The sequence below is a fragment of the Panthera tigris genome, chromosome B3 (genome assembly GCF_018350195.1).
Source record: "Panthera tigris isolate Pti1 chromosome B3, P.tigris_Pti1_mat1.1, whole genome shotgun sequence".
NCBI lineage: Eukaryota > Metazoa > Chordata > Mammalia > Carnivora > Felidae > Panthera > Panthera tigris.
Window position 1 is genome coordinate 45,603,533 of NC_056665.1, and position 23,661 is coordinate 45,627,193.

The 23,661-nt window shown below is 36.8% G+C and overlaps 1 protein-coding gene across 10 annotated transcripts in view; it reads right to left on the reverse strand.

The window, feature by feature from the left end:
- The window catches only part of RNF111 (ring finger protein 111), a 126,812-nt gene that overhangs the window by 16,599 nt on the left and 86,552 nt on the right, over positions 1–23,661 (reverse strand). For 8 of the 10 annotated variants that reach the window (XM_042988752.1, XM_007084467.3, XM_007084466.3 and 5 more), the window contains exons 3-7: positions 19,966–20,092; positions 16,323–16,486; positions 13,150–13,344; positions 4,246–4,565; positions 129–387 (exon numbers count right to left, since the gene is read on the reverse strand). In XM_042988752.1, coding sequence (XP_042844686.1) covers positions 129–387; positions 4,246–4,565; positions 13,150–13,344; positions 16,323–16,486; positions 19,966–20,092 — 1,065 coding nt within the window. The remainder of the gene's footprint in view (positions 1–128; positions 388–4,245; positions 4,566–13,149; positions 13,345–16,322; positions 16,487–19,965; positions 20,093–23,661) is intronic. The other 2 variants (XM_042988756.1, XM_042988755.1) reach the window with 1 other exon arrangement.

The window sequence follows — 23,661 nt, forward strand, 5'->3', positions numbered from 1 at the left end:
CCCAGTCTCAGGCCAAGGATATACCAAAAATGTACCAATTAGGATTAATGAAAGGTTATTTCATGGAGGAATGTACAATGGTTCATTTATAGGCCTCTAAGTTCTTTGCCTGTTAAGTTTATACTTACAAGGAGGTGGCATATAATGTCGACATGATGACAGTGAGGCTTGTGGAGGGGGCTGGGGCTGGGGCTGCGCAACCATGCTTGATCCATAGCCGTCTATGGATAGTGGCTGACTCGGGGCAGCAGCAGCAGCCTGATGGCCAAAGATTGCAGCTCGGGAAGAAGAAACAGGGCAGCAGGGGTCAAATGCAGACGCTCCATGAAAACCACCACTTCCATGACTTCTGATACCATTGTTGCTCAGGTCTACTGGCAATGCCTGCTGTATAAAGAGGAACTGTATTTTATTTTTCTAAAGTTTGGTCCAAACACTGTTTCATGTTATATTATAGAAGTATTCCAAATGCAAACCAGAAAAATAGAATCTCTGAATTAAAAATTTCAAAATGGTGAAATTTTTAGTATGAAGACCTATTCAGTACAAAAAAAAAAAAAAAACTATGTACATCCTGGATTGTAAAAACTGTAGTGGTTATATCAGTTTTTAAAACTCAAGCATAGGATCACGATACAAGATAAACAAAAATTAATTAATATATTATTTTAAGGTCTATTTCTCTTCCATCCTCTAGATCTTAGAAGAGAAATAAACTTTAAAATAATACATCCATATTCTTCTTTACCCTCAAATTTTGATTATTAATTTAGGACTCCTTTGGAAAACATAAAACCACACCAATGAAGATTAAGGATTCTAGGTAAAAGCTTGTCTGTCCTATTTCTGAACTGTGTATAGCAAGCACTCAACTAAAACTCTAATAACGCAAACATTATCCAAGACAATAAAGGGTGCAAGATTATTCAAGATGAACTATGAGCCAGCTATGCCTCATAACCTTTTCATTTACTAAAAAATTAAAAATACGATTTAAGACAAGTCCCTTTACTAAGCTGACAAATAAACCAGACTCTAGATTCCATGTCTATTCACCAGTAATTAAGTTTTTCCCCCAAAGCATTTTGAAAAGTCCTAAGAAAAACACTTCACTTGATCACAATCTACTCTAGGGCAGATTACAAAAACCAAATTGTCCCTTTGTATTCTTAAATAATTTATTTTTAACGTTTATTTATTTTGAGACAGAGAGAGACAGAGCATGAACGGGGAGGGTCAGAGAGAGAGGGAGACACAGAATCGGAAGCAGTCTCCAGGCTCTGAGCCATCAGCCGAGAGCCCGACACGGGGCTCGAACTCACGGACCGCGGGATCGTGACCCGAGCTGAAGTCGGACGCTTAACCGACTGAGCCACCCAGGCACCCCAATTCTTAAGTAATTTAAATACAAGTTTTTAGTGTTGAGTATAGCTGTAATTTTAAAAATGTAATTAAAGGGGCACCTGGGTGGCTCGGTTGGTTAAGCATCCGACTTCGGCTCAGGTCATGATCTCACGGTCCGTGAGTTCGAGCCCCGCGTCGGGCTCTGTGCTGACTGCTCAGAGCCTGGAGCCTGTTTCAGATTCTGTGTCTCCCTCTCCCTCTGCCCCTCCCCTGTTCATGCTCTGTCTCTCTCTGTCTCAAAAATAAATAAACGTTAAAATTTAAAATAAATAAATAAATAAATAAATAAATAAATAAAATGTAATTAAAGAAAATAATAATTTGATGTTCTATTTGAAATTATATGCAAGAACTGTTCAATACTGGAAGCTGAGGAGCTGGAGATGAAGAAAGCTAGGGAACTGCATTTATTAGAGGCTGAAGTCAACCAGCAGTCCTTAGAGGAATCACAGTGGTCTCTGTACTTGCAATGGACTTCTGGCTCTAGGGATAACAGAAACAAAAGGAGCTCGGACTGTTAAAAGGGAAGGAGAATGATGGCTCAGGAGAAGCAGTGGGAAGGTGAAAAAGAACTCCTTTCTTCTTCCGTATCATGTGTCTACAATCAAGCAAACATCTGGGCCTTTCTTTTGAGTTGGCAAATACAATGTATGTCCCTTGATTTGGGGAATAAGGCTTAAGAAAAATACTGTAAGATTGTGAATTTATATCCCTTCCCTATTTTCCTATTTAGGCTAAGATTTGGCAAATGGACTAGATTATCAACATACTATGAAGATGAGCAAATTTCCTATCTTTTTCTCCAGTCAGTGATTAAGAACACTCGCAGAGGGTGAGTAAAGTAGGGTGAATATCCTCCTAGAAGGAAATGAGGGTAAAGTTAAAAGTAAAGAATCAAAAGAGAAAGGGGAAAAAAACTACAAAGAGAACCCTCTTCACAATTCCAACAGTTCAGTCAATTCTTACTCTAGAAGGAAAAGAGTGGGTAAGCAAGATGGGTACAGAAATGCAAGTATTACTTTACAAAGGTGATAAGGAATGCAAAACACTAACTGAACTGTTCTCTCAAAAGAGAACGCTACATCCAAAGGAGCAGTAAAGGCTAGAGAGTCAAGTGACTGCGGAACCTTCTCTGTTATCAGGCCTAATCCTCCTCTTTTCTGCCTACCCACAACCTGGCACTAATCGTAACACATCTACACAATCAGAAATCCTCAGATCAGTTTGCTCCCCCCACTCCTCCACCTCCTGTTGTGCCCACACAAGTCTCAACTGGAGATACCTGATGTTATCTCATGAGCATGTGGCTGATTTCAGAGGCCTCTAAATGTCTATATGAGTTCCAAATTGTTTTTACCGTCAAAACTTGACTTTCTTTTCTCCTTCATACCCATTATCACCACTGAATGCCTGATCCTTAATTTTCCCCAAGTTCTGTGTGTAGTCCAAATACCTCTATTAGATATAAGTGAGTAGGTTACATTTATATTACAATGAACAAAACTGTGAAAGAGATTCTATCGATAAATAACTCACTTGGGTTAAAAGAAAATGTTACATACACAATCTCTCAAACTAGTTGTATTATTTTATTAGTTCAACAAAAGAGTCTGTAAACAAAAGGCCCATATTTTGGTAGCCCTTGAATGAATATGGGAGCAGTCTGTAGATTTACTTCATCATTTTTCTACAATACTTATAAACTCCCCCTTTAAGCTCAAATTTCTAGTGAAAGAAAATTTTGCTTTTAAGCAAAACCTTTCATTCAGTCCACTACAAAGTTTTTCTTGATGCTTCCTCATTCCCAAGAGGCAGAACAGATTTAGATGATCAGTAGATGTTAATACTTAGAACTTTTACCAGAACCGAAACATCGTCTAAAATTTCTTTAATCATATTTCCTACTAAACCCTTTCTAATTTACTCTTGAAAAACAGCAGTTCATCTTTTGTTTTTTAAGTGAATGTCCCTCTCTCTTAGTTATTTTTAATCTGTCCGATCCAGGAGAGATAACCATCAAAATTTAAAAAGATGAAGCAAGTACTTTAGGAAAGGTCAGGGAATACAGACAAAGAGTGGCTCTGAATTTTCTTTTTGACTATTTTCTAGTATATGTCAGTTACAGCTTTACCTTGAGATTATGTTTTTTTAAGTATGTACCCACTCGGATTTATATCACAATTATACACAGAGATGACACAGCAAAAGTTAAAACAGCATATAATACATGACCTTCATTTACTCCATATGACCACCAATACTAATTTAATATTATTTGACATTTTAAGCACTCACCAATATCCACTAAATTACTTAACTAGAATTTCAATTTCCCATAAACTAAAAACCTCATCTGCTCCTGAGCAACCATGTCATTGGTTTGCATCTGAGAAGGCTGTTTATTTCTAGATGAGTGGAGATAAAAGGAAGCTCTAGAGTAAAAGCTGAAGGTAAAAAACTAGGAAAATTTCCCAATTTCTCATGAATCACGTTGACACTGTAATTTCAACACTCTGAAATAAAATTCCAAAGATCAGATTCACCTTATTTAACTACAAACACTAAAAACCATTTCAGAATAAAAAACAGTATCACTTCTAATTTTTTACATCCTTGATCCTCCCAATTAGTTGCAATAATTTAGACCATCGGAAAATCCTAGAGACTTAATTAAAAAAAAAAATCGCAAACCACGAAATTAGGCCACTTTTGCAAGGGCAATAGAAATGACTTTTTTAGTATATAAAATGCATCATTAGTATTGTTCTCCCCCCCCCCCCCGCCCAAGGAAAGCACAATTTTTAAAAATTAAGAAAGAAACATTTATCAAATTCCACATACCTGGTCATGATAGCTGGTACCAGAACTACTATTGGCTCCACAAGGTGCTTGTACTTGTGGAGGTCTTTCCACAGGGCAAGTAGGATCACTAAAGGAGGGAGAAACAGGGACAGCCGGGTGGGGAGTATGATGGTGGTGGTGATGATGCTGAAAATGGTGGCCATGCTGCTGAAAGCAACTTGTGTGTGGATGTCCTAATGCATGGTGATTCTGTGACGACCCTCCACATGGTGAGTGCTGGGGACAGCAGGAAGGTAACCTTGGCATTGCAGGAGGGCCAGCTTCTGTTACAGCACTAGATGCAGTTCTCCTCGAGTCATCTTGAAATAAACAGAAATGCACAGAACAATCAAATGATCAGGTATCACTGTGTAAATAATAGGTACTGTGTACAAGTAAATAAAGAGCTAAAGGAATGTTAATTAAATTCCAATCTCTGTAGGGGCACCTGGGTGGCTCAGTAGGTTGAGTGTCCAGCTGTGGCTCAGGTCATGAACTTGCAGTTCACAGGTTCAAGCCTCGCGTCAGGCTCTGCTGACAGCTTGGAGCCTGGAGCCTGCTTTGGATTCTGTGTCTCCCTCTCTCTCTGTACCTCTTTCTCTCTCTCTCTCTCAAAAATAAAAAAAACATTAAAAATTTTTTTTTAAAAATTCAAATCTCTGTAAATAAGAATATGATAGTACCACATTCTTAATATGCATATCATATAATTTCAGGCAGTGATCTTCAATGGGATTTTTCTGAAAGCCTAAATTCTTCAGAAGGCTCATATCTACCATGATATTTAAACATGGAAAGAGATCATCTTTTCCTAGGTCATAACAAATGATTAACTTTAAATTGAATTTAAAACATTCCAGGTGGCTCAGTCGGTTAGGTGTCTGACTCTTGATTTTGGCTCAAGCATGATCTCAGTTCGTGGGATCAAGCTCCAAGTCAAGCTCTACACTAATAGCATGGAGCCTGCTTGGAATTCTCTCTCTCCCTCTGTCCCTCCCCACCCCCACAAACTCTCTCAAAATAAATAAATGAACTTGCATGATTGTTTTTGGAAAAGGTTATGATCCTCTAAGTAGGAAACACTGGAGTCCTGATGATGCTCTCTGCCACATGCCCAGAGTTATTTTGAAGGTATGTTCTTCCATGCCAGAAGAACTACACAAGTGCCCTGAGAAAGTCTACCCCAGTGCTTCAAACTCACCTAAAAAACAGCACCCTTTCCCCAAGCTGCATATTATGTGGAAACCATATAAACAGATAAAATTGGAGATAAAAATTTTTACTTAAAATATAAAAATCAGAGAAGTGGGGAGCCTAGAGCCCTAGCCTTCCCCCTGCAAACATCAGCCTCTTCCTTTCCCCGCCTGACTCCTAAGCCATCTCCTCAGAACCCTTAGGATTCTGGAGGACCACTGTTCTGGCTCTATTTCTAGAGTAACCAATACCAGGGATACCCTGCTCCTATTTGGCCCATAGAACCTAGCCAACCTCTTCTGGGTCAATTTTCCAATTTGGAATCTTCTAGTTACTCACAAACAATACGAAAATCCAACCCAAACTAGCTAAAATAATAAAGGGAATTTACAGGCTCACAAAAATGAATCTGGGTGGGGTGCTTCAGGCTCTGGTTGATATGTCTGATTGCAGCAAACCTCCCTGTAATTCTCCCAAGCCTGCCCTCTCATACATGTCCTAACCTGCCTTTCCTGATTCTCTTCTGGGCAAGGTCTGTGATCCAAACCCTGTTAGGGGTTAGTATCTCCATTCAAAATCTCTGTACATTGTTTTTCTCCAAGCTCCTAGTCTGTCCTATTTGGGCTAATTTCTTGTACTCTATTGTAAAGGTTCTTAATCTTAGAACTGTACTTCAGGAATCTGTGAACTTGGATAGGAAAAAAATTTCTTTTTTTTTTTTTTTTTTGCCTTCCAGAATTAGCACTACCTTATTAGCATCAGTTGAGATGTTAAACATCACAAATAATTTGTAACCAAAAAAAAAAAAAAAAAAAAAAAAAAGAGAGAGAGAGAGAGAGAGACAAAAAGAAGGTCAAAGTACCTTTTTCTTTTAATGTTTATTTATTCTGAGAGAGAGAGAAAGAGAGAAAGGAAGAACATGAGCGAGAGGAAGAGGGGCAGAGAGGGAGAGAGAATCCAAAGCAGGCTCTGCACCACAGCACAGAGCCCAACACGTGGCTCGATCCCATGAACCATGAGATTGTGACCTGAGCTGAAATCAAGAGTTGGACATTCAACTGACTGAGCCACTCAGGCGTCCCATGTGTTGTTTACTTTTATAACATAAATTATGGCAGATTCAAAGTCTGTTCCATAATTGTGTCACTTTCATTCATTTGCATTCCATTTTCTTACATAACGTGGACAAAGTTACAACCAGCTTATCAGGAACAGACCATGATCAACAGGCTATCTTTGCTATGCTGAATCAAACATTAATTATTTTCTATATGGTGTAATATTTGTAGCAATAACTATTATGTAACTTTACTTCTGCAAACATTTTAAGCGTTTTATCTCAGCTCCCATGCCAAAACAGTGTACAAATGAGTATCATTTATTGTGTTACTTTATAAAAAAGGATTAAAACCTCTGGAACACTAAATCCATTCAGCGGGTAGACTAAATGACCTTCCAATTCAGATGCTTTTAATTTTCAAATCCGGTTATTTAAGGATTATGTGGAACTCTAAAATTTAGGAGAAGAGTATATAACCAGAGCAAAAAAGATCTGTAGACTAGTAAGGCTATGACTGAAGTGACAGGATATTTATTCGTTCAGAAAGAACTTGCCTTCATTGTCTTCAAATATTTCTAATATAAAAATCCGAGTGAGAGAAGAGGAAGCATAATGACTATATTTACAGCTGAATACATATTTAAAGGGTCATATCACTAACAGTTCAGCCTCAAAAAGAAGACTGACCTTATGGTTCTACTTCTTAGGGTACAGTTTGGCTTCCCATTAAATTAGTAATCTATTTTCTTATAGTAGAGAGACTCTTTGTTGCCCAAACAGGCTAGGAATCCTAAGTAAAGGCAACTGAATCTCCTCTTGTTCGAGATTACTGACCAAGGAAAATTGCCATACATTAGAAGTGAAACACAAAGATCTAATCAAATAAAACACTTCCTTTTTATTAAAATCAGCCCACAGAGTGTCCTCTAAAACTGGCCAATAACAAACCTGCACCAGAGAAATAAATTCCACAGCTCAGTAACATCAAGCTGGTTAAAGTATTTTCTTGTAATTCTAGCAGGATTACTGAGATGTATTCATGCATTTATTCATTCATTTGGCAAGGCTTACACATACTAATGGCATGGTAAAGGATCTACAAAAGGCACTGGAAAATACAATGGTGAAAATGAAAGCCCTGGTCTTTAAAATAACTTGTGCTGTTGTCTACCTCTGTTGTTTTATCTCCAGCAACTAGAAATAGGCGTGCACAATGTAGGTGGCTCAATAAGCCCTTGCTAAATATAAGTTAGCCTCACAAGGGGAAAGAGGCATGATGGAGCTAAGTGCTAAGAAGAGAGTAACTTGATCTTTAGTCCTCAAGGAGATCACCATCAAGTATGGAAACAACGTAAGATTTAAATCAACCAGCATTATAACAGCAGCACTGGGTTCTAATATAGCACAGAGCAATGCTGCCCCCCAGGGAACATATGGTAACACCTGGGGACATTTTTGGTTGTCACAACTGGAGGGGAAGTGGTACTACTAGTATTTAGTAGGCAGAGGCCAAAAATGCTGCTAAATATCCTACAATGCACAAGAACACCTCCCCCCCACCCCCCAATACAAAGGACTGTACAACACAAAGACAATAACGTCAGGGTTCAGAAATTCTGGCAGAAAGGAAGAGTGCAGGCTCCAAACCAGACTTCCTAGGTTTGAATTCTTGCTCTACTACCATATAACCATAGGCAAGTAACTTCACCTGTAAAATGAGAGGAATAATAGAATCTGCCTTGTAAGTTATCACAAAAATCAGTTAATACAGATAAATCATGGACTAACATTGTAAGCTCAACAGATGTTAGCTATTATTATCCACTAGAACGTTAGTTCTGTTAGGATAGAGAATTTATGTTTTGTTCCCAGTGCCTAGGACAGTGCCTGATTATTAGTGTGTAATCAATAAACACATCTGAATAAATGAATATATAAGATATGCATGCACGAAACAAGAACACATGGAAAAGCCAGACAAATGATGAGCTGCCTGGGCATGTTGAGTTTGAGGTGACTAAAGAATGGTCCAGAGGAGATGTCCAATAGGCAGCTGGATATAAAAGTTTAAAACAAAGAGAGGGCTCTGGAAACACAAAATGTAAGGTCACTGGCATACTGCACAAGGTAGTTGAAAACGTGCAGTTATGAGATGGGCCAGGGAAAAAGGATATGAACAAGGCTGTGGGAGAAAACAGAGATGAGATTACATCATGTTTGTTTTAACAAGAGTCAGAAGCAAGTTAAAGGAAGGAGTTTAAGATACAGAAGACCCTTTTAAGTGCATACAGACTTGACACAAATGTACACATGCATACTAAGATCATGGAACCAATAAAGATGCTGAAGACATAGAGAAGATAACTGTTAAAGCAAGGTCAAGGACACAAGAAGGGACAAGAAGTAGAGGATGAATAAAGGGACTGGAAGGGATGGGAAAGAGTTAAAGGACCAGGAATTAGGAGAGAAGGATAGATATAAAGGTTTTCATGGAGGGCTGGAAGTTATGAGTGCTCAAGAACCTTCATTTACTTTTTATTTTTCCCTGGGGAAATCACAGTTTTGAGGAGAATGAGAAACTTTTGGAAGGCAGGAAGAAGGAAGGAGAAGAAGGACAGGGAATTAACTGAGATACATCACCCTATGGCAACTTATTACCAAAAGCCCAAGATTAGATTCCATAAATTTATGAGGCACCAATCTGCCTAGTTCTATGATTTTCACCAGTCTCATCTAAAAACCTCGATAGGAGTAGTTAGATGGCTTGAATGATTCAAGGTTGGAAATATACAAGAAGGTGCAAAGTAAAGAACAGAATCTAAAGAACTCTACAGAACAAGTTCTATAGAGTCTTAGCAGGAAATGAAGCCAGCAGAACTGAGTGCTCCTAATATAGTCTGAATATCTGTATGTACTTCTATCAGGTTTATACAGAAAACAACTTGGCCTGGAACAAGATTCCCCTAGTCCAGAGAAATACAACACAAACAAGTCTATCCCAAAGGTAATCATCAATATAGGTAAAATAGTATCATGAGAAAACCATTCAGGTAGTAATGTCATCACTATGTTAGATACAAAATGTGAATTCTGAGCAACAAGAGTCTTAAAAAATAAATAGAGATAAAAGCTTTGAGACAGAATTGAAATAAAGTTGGGACTGTGTCACATAAAACCTAGACAAGAGAGTACATAAAGCTACCAGGGGAAAGGAGTGAATGAGAAAAGTTCAAATCTTTGCCTCAAAGATTATTATTGACTTTGATGAAAGTATTTAACTTCCAGATGTCTTCATTTCTGAAATGGGAAGAGTTACATTAACAAGAAAGTTTTTAAGGATTAAATAATAATATATAAAACAATACAGAAGACACTCAGTATAGTACTTGGGAAAGAGTATACACTCAATAAATGAAATAAAAATTAGCCCATTTCATTTCTGCCTACATTTTTTTTCAAAGAATATAGTATTTAAAAGACACTTTTGGGAAACCTCGTTGGATTCTGGTTTCCACTCTCAATTTCCCACAGAAGGGAGACCTAATCCAGCCACAAGCAATTTCCTGATCTATTCAATGTAACTTATGAGAATATTGTAAAAAGGAAGATACTATGAAAAGTAAAAAATAGGGTGCCTGGGTGGCTCAGTTGGTTAAGCATCCGACTTCAGCTCAGGTCATCATCTCCCGGCTTGTGAGTTCAAGCCCCACATCGGGCTCTGTGCTGACAGCTCAGAGCCTGGAGCCTGCTTCAGATTCTGTGTCTCCCTCTCACTCTGCCCCTCCCCAAAAGAAGAGAGAATCTTATTTTGAGTCTCTCTCAAAAACAAACATTAAAAAAATAAAACTAAAAAATGATAGCATAAGGTGGTCTCATTATTAATGCTCATAGATATAGTCAATCTATGAGATACAGGGTCTATAATATCGCTGTTAATAAATGGTCAGCAAATTCCTATCTCTGTGCCATTGTCCAGGAAACAAAGAAGGCTAGCTTAATGCTCAGTTAAACATCTCATAGGAAAATCAATCAATCAATCAATCAATAAATAAACATCTCATAGGAGAAAGTACCAGAGGTATCATTGCTAACTGAAACATAGTAATGTGAGGTAAGAGCTGAAAACACTTAATGACATACAGGAATATCTTTGTGACCCTGGATTAGGAAATGGTTTCATAGATATGACATCAAAAGAACAAAAAACAAACAAAAAAAAAGAAACTGAGAAAATGGATATCAAGCTTTTTTAAAAACCCCTATCCTCATTTTCAATTGTTTTTGAGGACATACTTAGGAGTCAGATTGTAGGTCATATGATAACTATGGTTTAACATTTTGAGGAACTGCCAAAGTGTTTTCCAAGGCAGCTGCACCATTTTACATTTCCACCAGATGTTCATTAGGGTTCCAATTCCTCTACATTCTTGTCAACACTGGCTATTTTCTGATTTCCTGTTCTTTGGTTGTTGTTGTTTTTTTGTTTGTTTTTTTGAGTAACAGACATCCTGATGAAGATAAAGTAATACTTCTCTGTGGTTTTGATTTGCATTTCTCTAATAACTAAGTATGCTGTTTTCATGTCCTTCTTGATTAACTGTGTATCTTCTTTGGAAAAATACCTATGCAAATTCTCTGCCCATTTTTAAACTAGGGTTATCTGTCTTTTAATTGTTGAGCTGTGTGAGTAAGCTCTTTATATATTCTGGATACTAGACCCTTATCAAATATATGATTTTCAAGTATTTTTCTTACACTCTGTAGGCTGTCTTTTCACTTTCTTTTTTTTTTTTAATGTTCTTTCATTATTTCATTATATATTTTGCTATGTTTACATTGTTCATTTTGTCTTTTTGTTACCCCTTTTTTGGAGTCATGGTGGATATTGCAGAGACTCATAGTTTGATATATATTACAAATATTTTCTCTTGATTTTTAATTTTTGCTTACGTTATGTATCAGGACCTGTATTTTTTTTTTCTTTTTAGAGAGCAAGTGGCCAGGAGGTGGGGAGAGGGAAAATGGGAGAAGGGGAGAGAGAGAATCTTAAGAAGGCTCCATGCCCAGCACATGAGTACAATGCCAGACTGTTTCATGACCCTGAGATCATGACCTGAGTCAAAATCAAGAGTTGGATGTGCAACCGACTGAGCCACTTAGGTGCCCTTGGCCCATATATTTTAAATTTTTATGCAGTCACTTCTGTCATTCTTTTCCTTTATTTTCCAGAGTTGTATTTATTTATTTATTTTTTAGTTTTATTTATTTTTAATTTACATCCAAGTTAGCATATATTGCAACAATGATTTCAAGAGTAGATTCCTTAATACCCCTTACCCATTTAGCCCACCCTCCCCCACAACCCCTCCAAGTAACCCTCTGTTCTCCATATTTAAGTCTCATATGTTTTGTCCCCCTCCCTGTTTTTAAATTATTTTTGTTTCCCTTCCCTTATGTCCATCTGTTTTGTATCTTAAAGTCCTCATATGAATGAAGTCATATAATATTTGTCTTTCTCTAATTTCGCTTAGCATAATACCCTCCAGTTCTATCCACGTAGTTGCAAATGGCAAGATTTCATTCTTTTTGATTGCCGAGTAATACTCCATTGTATATATACATACCACATCTTCTTTATCCATTCCTCCATTGATGGACATTTGGGCTCTTTCCATACTTTGGCTATTGTTCATAGTGCTGCTATAAACATTGGGGTGCATGTGTCCCTTCGAAACAGCATACCTGTATCCCGTGGATAAATACCTAGTAATGCAATTGCTGGGTCGTAGGGTAGTTCTATTTTTAATTTCTTGAGGAACCTCCATACTACTTTCCAGAGTGGCTGCACCAGTCTGCATTCCCACCAGCAGTGCAAAAGAGATCCTCTTTCTCCGCATCCTCGCCAACATCTGTTGTTGCCTGAGTTGTTAATGTTAGCCATTCTGACAGGTACAAGGTAGTATCTCATTGTGGTTTTGATTTGTTTTTCCCTGATGATGAGTGACGTTGAGCATTTTTTCATGTGTTGGTTGGCCATGTGGATATCTTCTTTGGAGAAGTGTCTATTCATGCCTCTTGCCCATTTCTTCACTGATTATTTGTTTTTTGGGTATTGAGTTTGAGAAGTTCTTTATAGATTTGTGGATACTAACCCTTTATCTGATATGTCATTTGCAAATATCTTCTCCCATTCCATTGGCTGCCTTTTAGTTTTGCTGATTGTTTCCTTCGCTGTGCAGTAGCTTTTTATCTTGATGAGGTCCCAGTAGTTCATTTTTGCTTTTGTTTCCCTTGCCTCTGGAGACACGTTGAGTAAGAAGTTGCTGTGGCCATGTCTTTTCACTTTCTTGATAATGTTTCTGATGTACAAAAGTTTTACATTTTGATGAAGTTCAATTTACCTATTTTTTCTTTTGTTGCTCTTATTTTTGGTCAGCCATTTCATTCTCACTGATCTCTTTCAGTTGAGCTATGACACTTTGGTAATATATAGCACACAAAATGAAATATGAAATCATAGTCTAATTCTAAAGACATTATTTTGCTCACATAGGATTTATTCTACAAATATGCTCTTGCTAATATAGCAACAAGAATACTTTTCCTAAAAAGAGTAATGAAAAATGGTGCTCCCCCACTTTATTACATACCTCCTATGGAAGTACCAGTCATGCTATTGCTTGTAAGAGTAGCTGAAGTCTCTGACACTGTGGGGGGTTGACTACCAGTGACAGCTGAAGCAGTATCAGAGGCCTGCTCAGAGGTAGATGGATTTGAATTGTTAATGGAAGTGCTTGTGGTTTGTGATTCCATTCTTGCAGAAGTGGTTGGTACTACAGTAGGTTCTGCAAAATACAAAATGTTTAATCAGCATTTCAAATAGATCAGGTAATGGGTTATATTTTAATTCATGGTAACATTTTTATAATTATTAAACTTTAAAAGCTTTCATAAAGCTAGCATGCAACATTAAAATGACATGCTACTAAAATACAATTACTGCATTAAAAAAAATCAACATATATGCATATTCTAACATTCAGGTGATTACCACAGTCTTTTGGGTAACAATTATGTAAATTTTCTGATCACAAAGGAGAAAATGAGAAAAGGAAAGTAAAAGCCCCTTTACTATTTTCATATACATTGTCACAGGCTATCAGACCAGTATTACAAATTACACTTTCTCTGGTACAGAATGAATTCTAGAGTCAGACTGCATGGACACTACAGTCATAGATAAGTTACTTAAACACTCTCCATTTCCTCGTCTGTAGAACTGGGAAAGTACAGAATTTTCCTCACACAACTATTGTTAGGATGAACTGAGGTCACACATATAAAGCACTCTGTATAATGGTTTACATATAGGAACTACTTAAACATTAGCTATGATTTTTAACACTGTGTTCGTCTCTTTCTTACATGCCTTTTTCAAAAATTTGTTTGCAGATATTGATAATCATCAGTGCTTTCCAACAAAAGTAAAATTTTTGTAGAAAGTAAAAGAAATTTCAGGCAGATTTTTCTTTTTTTTCAAATTTATTTTTTAAATATACATCCAGGTTAGTTAGCATATAGTGCAACAATGATTTCAGGAGTAGATTCCTTAATGCCCCTTCCCTGTTTAGCACATCCCTCCTCCCACAACCCCTCCAGTAACCCTCTGTTTGTTCTCCATATTTAAGAGTCTCTTATGTTTTGTCCCCCTCCCTGTTTTTATTTTTGCTTCCCTTCCCTTATGTTCATCTGTTTCGTATCTTAAAGTCCTCATATGAGTGAAGTCATACAATGTTTGTCTCTTAATTTCACTTAGCTTAATACCCTCTAGTTCCATCCATGTAGTTGCAAATGGCAAGATTTCATTCTTTTTGATCAGGCAGACCTTAACTTATGTACAAGTTATATTTCCGACTGAAAACAGTTGTTTAAAAGGTGAAAATAAGTCTGTCCAAAGCACAGTCACAACAATTAGATCTGAGAAGGGACTCTCTTAATGTGATACAGAATGAGAGGATAAACTATTCTATACAATGCAGTGTGCTGAGGGGATTCCTGAAACACAAATAGTGCCTGCTGATCTACATGGGACACTGTACTCTGGATGCATAAACAAATATATTTCCTTATACATAAAAAGGGGAGGAAGGAACCTCTGTTTATTGGCAAATGGTATTTAACGTTTTGACCTTAGCAGTATTGACAGTTTGGGCTGGGTAATTTTCTGCTAGAGATGGGAGTCAGTACCGGCACGGCTGTCCTGTGCCTTTTAGGATGTTTAATGGCATCCTGGGCCTCAACCCATTAGACATTAGCAGTACTCTTCCCCAACTGTAAGAACCAAAAATGTCTGCAGATATCTTCAGGGGCACAAAATGGTCAGCACTTAAGAACCATTGGTCTAACTGATATACTTAATATTTTGGACTTACTTTTAATAAGATAGATGTCTTCCAATGAGAGAAACTAGTAGGGAGAAGAAGGCATCTAATGATCACTGGAATACTTATAACCCAGTGAAAGTATTCTGGTCGAACTAATTCCAATGGGTTAAAAGACTACTCTGTCACCTTTTCCTATTTACTGGCTGGCAGACATCACAGGGAAAACACACAGAGTTTCCAACATAGTAATCCTAATTTAATTAACTTTGAGTAATCTTAAATGAATCCCTAATATATTAATCACTGTCTTACAGACAATTTATGGCACTTCAAAATAAAAGCTGAGACATGGTTCAATGAAATGCAGATAATAGGAGTAAATTACCTCTCCATAAACATCTTAATTCAAAGTAGTCATACACTGAAAGCTTTGATCACCCAAGCTGCAAACAATCCATACAAGAGCTGATTGTACCAGGCCTTTCTTCCTACCTATCTTATGTATCCTTCCTCCAATTTAAAGCTAACAAATTCATATAAGGCTTATCATCTTCTTTTAAGGAAATTATACTGACCATTTCCTTCTAAGATGTAACTAACTACTATCTGAGGGTAATTTTCACTTAAGTGGGAAAATCTACACCTAAATATTCATATATTCATACATGCTACCACTTTCCTTCACCTGTTTTCCAATTCTAGCTTTCTTTTCTTAGTTACTTGGATGCAGTTGTAAGCCGAAAGAAAACACCACAGCCAAGAAGCACAAAGGTACTGGTAATATTAGAGGATAACATAATTTTTAAAGCAATTCTGACATTTCAAATAACCAGTATTAACCACGTAAATTCAAATTATGTTGCTTTTCTGTTGTATTTAAAAAGTGTCATTTGTATTTTTCTTTTTTTAATGTTTATTTATTTTTGAGAGAGAAAGAGCATGCAAGCAGGGGATGGGCAGAGAGAGAGACACAGAATCTGAAGCAAGTTCTAGGCACTGAGCTATAAGCACAGAGCCTGACGTGGGGCTTGAACCCATGAATCGCGAGATCATGACCTGAGCCAAAGTTGGACACTTAACTGACTGAGCCACCCAGGCATCCCTGTCATTTCTATTTTTCATAGCAAAGTTAAAGCATGACAATAATATTATAAATTAAAGTAATACGTAAGTCTGAAGGTAGCTCAAACTACCACCTGTAAAAAATAGTTTTTTCCTAAGAAAATAACTACTGAGCAACAACAATGAAAGAATTTTAGGCACAATTTATAAACTGAGGTATTTATATCAAGTGAAAAATAAGATTAGAATATCCAAAAACTTTCCAGTAGTTTAATAATATTAACAGGAAGTGGCAGGAGTTTCATTTTAGGAGCTTCAAAGGTATCTGATTTTATCAGTTCTCTTCCTAATTCTACACTGTTACTAATCCAACTTACCATCTTCATCAACAGTAAGGTCCACAACTTCTGCTGCATTTTGCCTCAAGGGTTGAATAACAGTAGAGATCCTACTGCGGTTCCGTGGCTCCTGTGGCCGACTTGTATGAGAATTTGAACCTTGGCTCCAATGAGATCTGGAGTGTCCAAGAGTTGAACGAGACCTTAAATGACATCAATATTAAATTAGTAAACATAAAAAAATGAACAAGAATTTTAGTTCTTAAGAAATCATAAGCCTTTCTTACAAAACATGTTGTGAAGTTCAAGTTATAAAGTTTCTTCTCCAAGGAAATAATGGTAACAGAATTAAAAATTATGACTAGCACAATGCCTGGCATTCAATAAAACATTTGCTGAATGAAATGTTCAACAAATGTTCACCAACCAACTGACCTGAGAATATGTGAAATGATATGTGAGACCAATCACTGGTATAAAATACAGGATTCTGTTTCAAGAATGCTGCTCTCTTTTCAATGGTTATTTTGAATACTCACCGGGTTGTAATCCAGTATTTACATTTTATTTAATACCTGAAATTATTCACCACAGGTAAAGTAACAAAAACATCAATATGTTAAACATTAAATAACACCCACACAATCTTGTATGTTGAATCCAGACTGAATTTGCAAAACATGGCTTTGAGAGTCCTAAACCAAGATAAGTTTCCGGTATTGTCCTAAGAAAGATTCAAGGTGGGGCACCTGGGTGGCTTAGCTGGTGAAGTATCCAACTTCAGCTCAGGTCATGTTCTCACGGTTTGTGGGTTCAAGACCCATGTCGGGCCTTGTGCTGACAGCTCAGAGATTAGAACCTACTTCAGATTCTGTGTCTCCCTCTCTGCCTGCCTCTGTCCCACTCATGCTCTGTCTCTGTCTCAAAAGTAAATAAACATTTGAAAAAAAATTTTTTTAAAGATTCAAGGCACCAGAGATTTTCTGGGATTAGGACAGGTAAGGATAGTTACAGCTAGTTTACTAGTTTGGTAGTCATAAGAAACATCACTTGTTTGAGCCACTTTATGCTTTGTTTGTTTTTGAGAGAGAGAGAGGGACAGAGAGAGCACAAGCAGGGGAGGGGCAGAGAAAGAGAGGGAGACAGAATCTGAAGCAGGCTCCAGGCTCTGAGGTGTCAGCACAGAGCCCAACACGGGGCTCGAACCCACAAACTGTGAGATCATGACCTGAGCCAAAGTTGGATGCTTAACCGACTAAGCCACCCAGGCACCCCCACTTTATGCTTTTAAAGCATGTAACCACAAACCCTCAACACCTAACACTGATATCATCTTTTATTAAGTGCATCGTGTTGTATTCCACTAAATTATCTCTAAGTATTAAAAAAAAAACTCAAGGATTCAGTATAATAGTCTGAACTGAGGGTTCAGAGGGATATTATTCAAGATTCAGGAGAAAAATAAGTGTTTTAAAAAGGTGGGGCTTATGAGTTGATTTTTTTCCTCTTGCCCAAACTGAATGTAAAACTGCTTAAAGATTATTGTCAGGGGCACCTAGCTGGCTCATTTGGAAGAATATGAAACTCTTGATATTGGGGTTGTGAGTTCAAGTCCCACGTTGGGTATAGAGATTATTAAAAAAAAAAAAAATTATCTTTAAGAAAAAAAAAAGAAGCTTATTGTCAGCTTGTATGGAAAGGGTGAACCAGATCCGTTAATATATAGTCATCAGGGATGTAGGCTTGACCACTCAGAAAAGAACCGGGGCTGAAAATGAATTGTAGAGCCTAAGAATTTAGAAAAAAGCTCTAATTGTAAAATGAAATTCTCAAGTAACCAGGAGTATAAAGGTGAATTCTGGAGACACAGCAAAAAAAGACGCTGCATTCCAGCAAGAATTGTGGAGATCAAGGCATGATAGTAAACAAATGTCTCAGGATGAAATGGTTTTGGATGAAAAGAGAGATCACAACTTAAAATTCTTGAGAAACCAAGAGACTGTAATGAGACTAAATAGTCTATTATTTCTGGGAGGCTCTTAATGAACACATTAAAGTTCCAGGTCCACTTTGCAGTTCATGAAACCTTCAAATATTATACTAAAAACCTGATGTATAAGGAATAGTTTTCACAGAGGCCTTAGTGGTCCCTGTGATTAGTGACAACTGTCAAATCCTAAAATTAAAGAATCTGAAACACAGATGCATTCTTTCTCTCTCTCTTTTTAAAGATCTTGTTTTTAAGCAAACTCTACACCCAACATGGAGCCTGAATCCACAACCCTGAGATCAAGAGTCTCATATTCTACTGACTGAGCCAACCAGGAGGCCCTGGATGCATTCTCAGAGAGGAAAGACCGAAAGCCAGCTAAACAGTGACAAAGTTAATATCCCGTTTAACAGTAAGGAAAATAAATATGGGTCATGAGCACTGTGTGTCTTTTTCAAGATCGTGGTCCATTACTATGGTAAATGCATCTGCTTAAACATTAAGCACCTCCATGACAAGAAAGATCTCCAGTTCCACAAAGATAGGTCCTTCATTTCAGCAATCCTTGTAGCTCATAAAAACTGAGTAGTATTGTATCAAGCACTACGTACAGTCATCACAGGGTAACTGTGGCACCTACCATGGAGTACTAATTTTCTTGAGTCTAGGAAAATCATTTAAAACTGAAACAGATACATTATAGAGTGCTCTCTTCCATGCCATTAGAAGCGGCACGCCAATGGAAAAGTACAAATGGAGAAGCACATTCTAAGTATGTTTGTAACATGCTTCCAAAATAAAAAAAAAATTAATAAATAACACAAATTAAAACACAAAGAGCAAATGCATTTCTAAATTCATCCCAACACAAAAATCAAGGTTCATCCATAGATTAGTTTGGCATATCAAATGGAATAAAGGAACACTTGATTGCCTTTTGTATCAATATCTGTAATCATCTAAAGCACAAAATGAATAGTGTTATGGTTTCTTTTTTCCTTTTTCTTTTCTTTTTTTTCTTTTTTTTTTTGGTCAAAGTAATTCACAAAAGGGCAATATTATTTCCAGTTATTTATCAAGGAATTGTCATTCCTTTTTCATTCATTTTTTCATTCATTTTCATTCATTTTTTAGTTCAGGGTTTAGATAAAATTACTGAGTGAAGGACCAAAAAAATTACAAAAATATGTTTATACTACATTGCCCTAATAGCACAAATTTCACTGCTATCAATGAAATCCTGAAATAGATTAGAACAAAAATGAATACATAAATATCAATACTCCTTAATATTTTTCACTACTTTTACTTTTAGTACCATTCCTAATACTTATGTTTTATTCACATCTAAAACTCAAAGAAGCTCATGAACTCTGAATCATAAAACAAACTAAATTCTGTAAAGCACTAAGTAAAACTACTGTTTATCTGCAGCATTAACTCTTAACTCCCATTGTACATTTGCAGTGCTTTTCTGTTGGTCCGGGATATGATCCAGGGAACAATTTTACTTTATTATCTTCCCAGGTGAGTCTAATGAAACCTGGTTTGAAGACCACTAATCTGGTTATGCTCAAATGAGGTCTCAAAAAAAAAAAAAAAAAGGGTAAAAGAATCCAAGTATCTGCAGCACAAATGTTTAAATATTTACATTTAAAACTTCACATCTGCAAACAGGAATTAAAATCATACCGATAGCTTTCTCCAACTGTTACAATCTCCACCTCACTGTCAGTTGAGGTAACATTAATTTCTTCATTGGCAGTGACCTGGGGAGTGGAGGAAGCTTCAATCACCACAACATCTTCATCAATACTTCCTGGAAACAAAAAGGAAAAATGTTTTAAACTAACAGACAAAAACTTTTACTTTGAAGGCTATGGAATTCATTATAAAAGTAAAAATCCTACCTGTCAAAAGAAAAATTTTTTAAAGACCAGAGCTAAACATACATAGTGAAAACAGTACTTACTCTCTTAAGCTGTGCATCTTCATGTTTATTTCCTTTTATGATTTGTTCTTTACAACTTTTAGTGGTTTCCATATATTTTAATTTTTTTTTAATGTTTATTTATTTTTGAGAGAGGGAGAGACGACAGACTGTGAGCTGGGGAGGGGCAGAGAGAGAGGGCGACACAGAATCCGAAGCAGGCTCCAGGCTCTGAGCTATCAACACAGAGCCCGATGCGGGGCTCGAACCCACGAACTGTGAGATCATGACCTGAGCGGAAGTCGGACGCTTAACCGACTGAGCCACCCAGGCACCCCAGTGGTTTCCATATTAATTTGCATGATCTTATATAGAAATATTAATCCTGTAATATCTAAAGGTATTAAGATCTTATATAAGATATTCACATTCTATAATAACTCTTTAATATCTAAAATAAAGATAGTATATTTGCTGTTAATTTTACCCAAGATAGATTTTATTTATGAGATATGGTATTCTTTTAAGAAATACATAGCAGCTTTTTTTTTTTAACTTACTTAAAAAAATTTTTTTCTAACGTTTATTTATTTTTGAGAGAGAGCACAGGGGAGAGGCAGAAAGAGGGAGACACAAGATCCAAAGCAGACTCCATGCTGTGAGTACAGAGCCTGGTGCAGGGGCTTGAACTCACGAACCAGGAGATCATGACCTGAGCTGAAATCAAGAGTTGGCCACTTAACTGACTGACCCACTAGGCACCCCAACTCTTTGGTTTTAAATTATGAAATCTGTCGTTTCTTTTGTAGTTCTTTTCTAAATTGCTCTAAGTTTGTAAAGTGCATCCTTATTTAGAGGACAGATACATCTATATTTTGTTCAATGTGTTTCCTTAATTATTGACTTCATCTAGAACTAATTTTTGTTTATGGTATTAGATAAGATTATAAATAGAATCTGGCACTCACTCTCCATGGGTAATTAGCTATCCCCAACCATTTACTGAAAAATTCATTTTCCTCTATTAAATTTTGATACCTACCTTAAATCTTCTTACGTGTTTTAGGTTATATTTTAATGCCATCTATTGATCCCCTTTGACAAAGATTCTTATGTCAGGGTAATGCTGGTTTTTTTTGTTTTGTTTTTTTTTTAAACAGCTTCTAAGATATGACTTTCATACTTTAAAATTCACATTTTGGGCTGCCTGGGTGGTTCAGTTGGTTGAGCATCCTATTCTTGATTTCGGCTCAGGTCATGATCCTAGGATTGTGGGATCAAGCCCTGCACTGGGCTCTGCGCTGAGCATGGAGCCTGCTTAAGATTCTCTCTCTCCCTCTGTCCCTCTCCCTCACTACCTCTCTCTCTCTCTCTCTCTCGTTCTCTAAAATAAAATTAAAAAAACAAAATATTTAAAAATATGTGAATAAAAAAAAGGATAAAAATAAAAGTCACATTTTGTCTCAAGGAGATACTTGCACACCCAAGCTCACAGCCAAAAGGTGAAAACAACCTAAACGTCCATCAATGTGTGAATGGATAAACAAAATACAGTATATGCATACAATGGAGTATTATTCAGCCTTTAAAAGGAACAAACTATCACATGCTACAACAAGAACAAATCTTCAGGACATTATGCTAAGTGAAATAACCCAGTTACAAAAAAATTTTAAAATACTGTATTAATTCTACTTATGTGTGGAACTAAAGCAGACAAATTAATAAAGTAAAGTGGTGGTTACCAGGGCTTAAGGGAGAGGGGAAAAGGAAGTTAAGGAGTATAGAGTTTCAGACTGCAAGAGGAAAAGTTCTGGAGATTATGTTTCACAACAATGTGGATATACTTACTACTACTTAAATGTACACTTAAAAATGGTTAAGAAGGAGGGGCGCCTGGGTGGCTCAGTCAGTTGAGCATTCCACTCTTGATTTTGGCTCAGGTCATGATCATAGGGTTGTGGGATTGAGCCCCATATTGGGCTCCACACTAAGCATGGAGTCTGCTTAAGATTCTCTTTCCCTCTGCCCCCCTCTCCCCTACTTGCGTGCTCTCTAAAATTAAAAAAAAAAAAAAAAGTTTTTAATGGTTAAGATGGTTAAACACACACACACACACACACACACACACACACACACACACACATCCCGTTCCATTTCTTCCCTTGCTGTATTTTTCATAAATGTGGCACGGTCTTTTTTTTTTTAATCTTTTTAAAAACTTTTGTCTCTCTTCATTACTATTACCTATCTACATCAAGCTCTGCCAAGAGTTTACATGTCATGTTTTTGAAAAGAAGTTCCCCATAAGAAGACTGAGAGCTAAAAATTTCACCCATTTTAAGTGTATACTTCACTGATGTCAGTAAATTTACAGAGCATAACCATCACCTCAATCCAATTTTAGAACATTTCCAATACCCTAGGAAGATCCTGTATGCCCTGTTACAGTCAAATCATCATCCCTCCATGTCCATGCATACACTCCCACAACTGACCTGCATTTTGTCATTATGGTTTGGTTTGTATTTTCAAGAGTTCTATATACATTACATATACTTTTGTGTCTGGCTTTTTTCATTCAGTGTATTATTTTTATATTTATTCATGTAGTTGTGTGTATCAATAGTTCATTTCCTTTTATGGTTGAGTGGTGTCCTATCATGTGAATATACCACAATTTGTTTATCCATATTGTTGTTGATGGACTCTGGATTTTTCTCACTTTTGGCTATTACAAATAAAGTTGGTATAAACATGAATCTGTTAAGTTTTTGCATATATACTTTCATTTCTCTTGGGTAAATACTTTCAAATGTAATTTCTGGGTACTATGATAAATTTATGTGTAACTTTTTAAGGAACTGACAAATCATTCCCACCAGGAAATCGAGGGCTCCAGTTTCTCCACATTCTCACCAATCATTATTATTGGCTTTTATTATAGCTACTCTAGTGGATGTATAGTGGTATCTCATTAATTTTCATTTCTGATGTTGAGCATTTTATTCAAGTGCTTATTATTAGTCACTTTAATGAAGTGTCTGTTCAGCTCTTTTGTCCATGTTTAACTTGGACCTTGGTCTTATTGTTGAGTTGTAAGAGTTCTTTATATATTTGTAATACAAGTCTTTTATAGATACATTATTTGTAAATATTTTCTCCCAGATGGTAGCATGACTTCATTTTTTCCCCAGTATCTTTTGAAGCATAAAAGTCTTTAATTCTCGGGGCGCCTGGGTGGCTCAGTTGGTTAAGCGCTGGACTTCAGCTCAGGTCATGATCTCACAGTTCATGGGTTCAAGCCCCACATCAGGCTCGGTGCGGACAGCTCAGAGCCTGGAGCCTACTTCAGATTGTGTCTCCTTCTCTCTCTGCCCCTCCCCAACTCATGCTCTGCCTCTGTCTCTCAAAAAAAGGAATAAACGTTGAAAAAAAATTTTTTTTTAAAGTCTTTA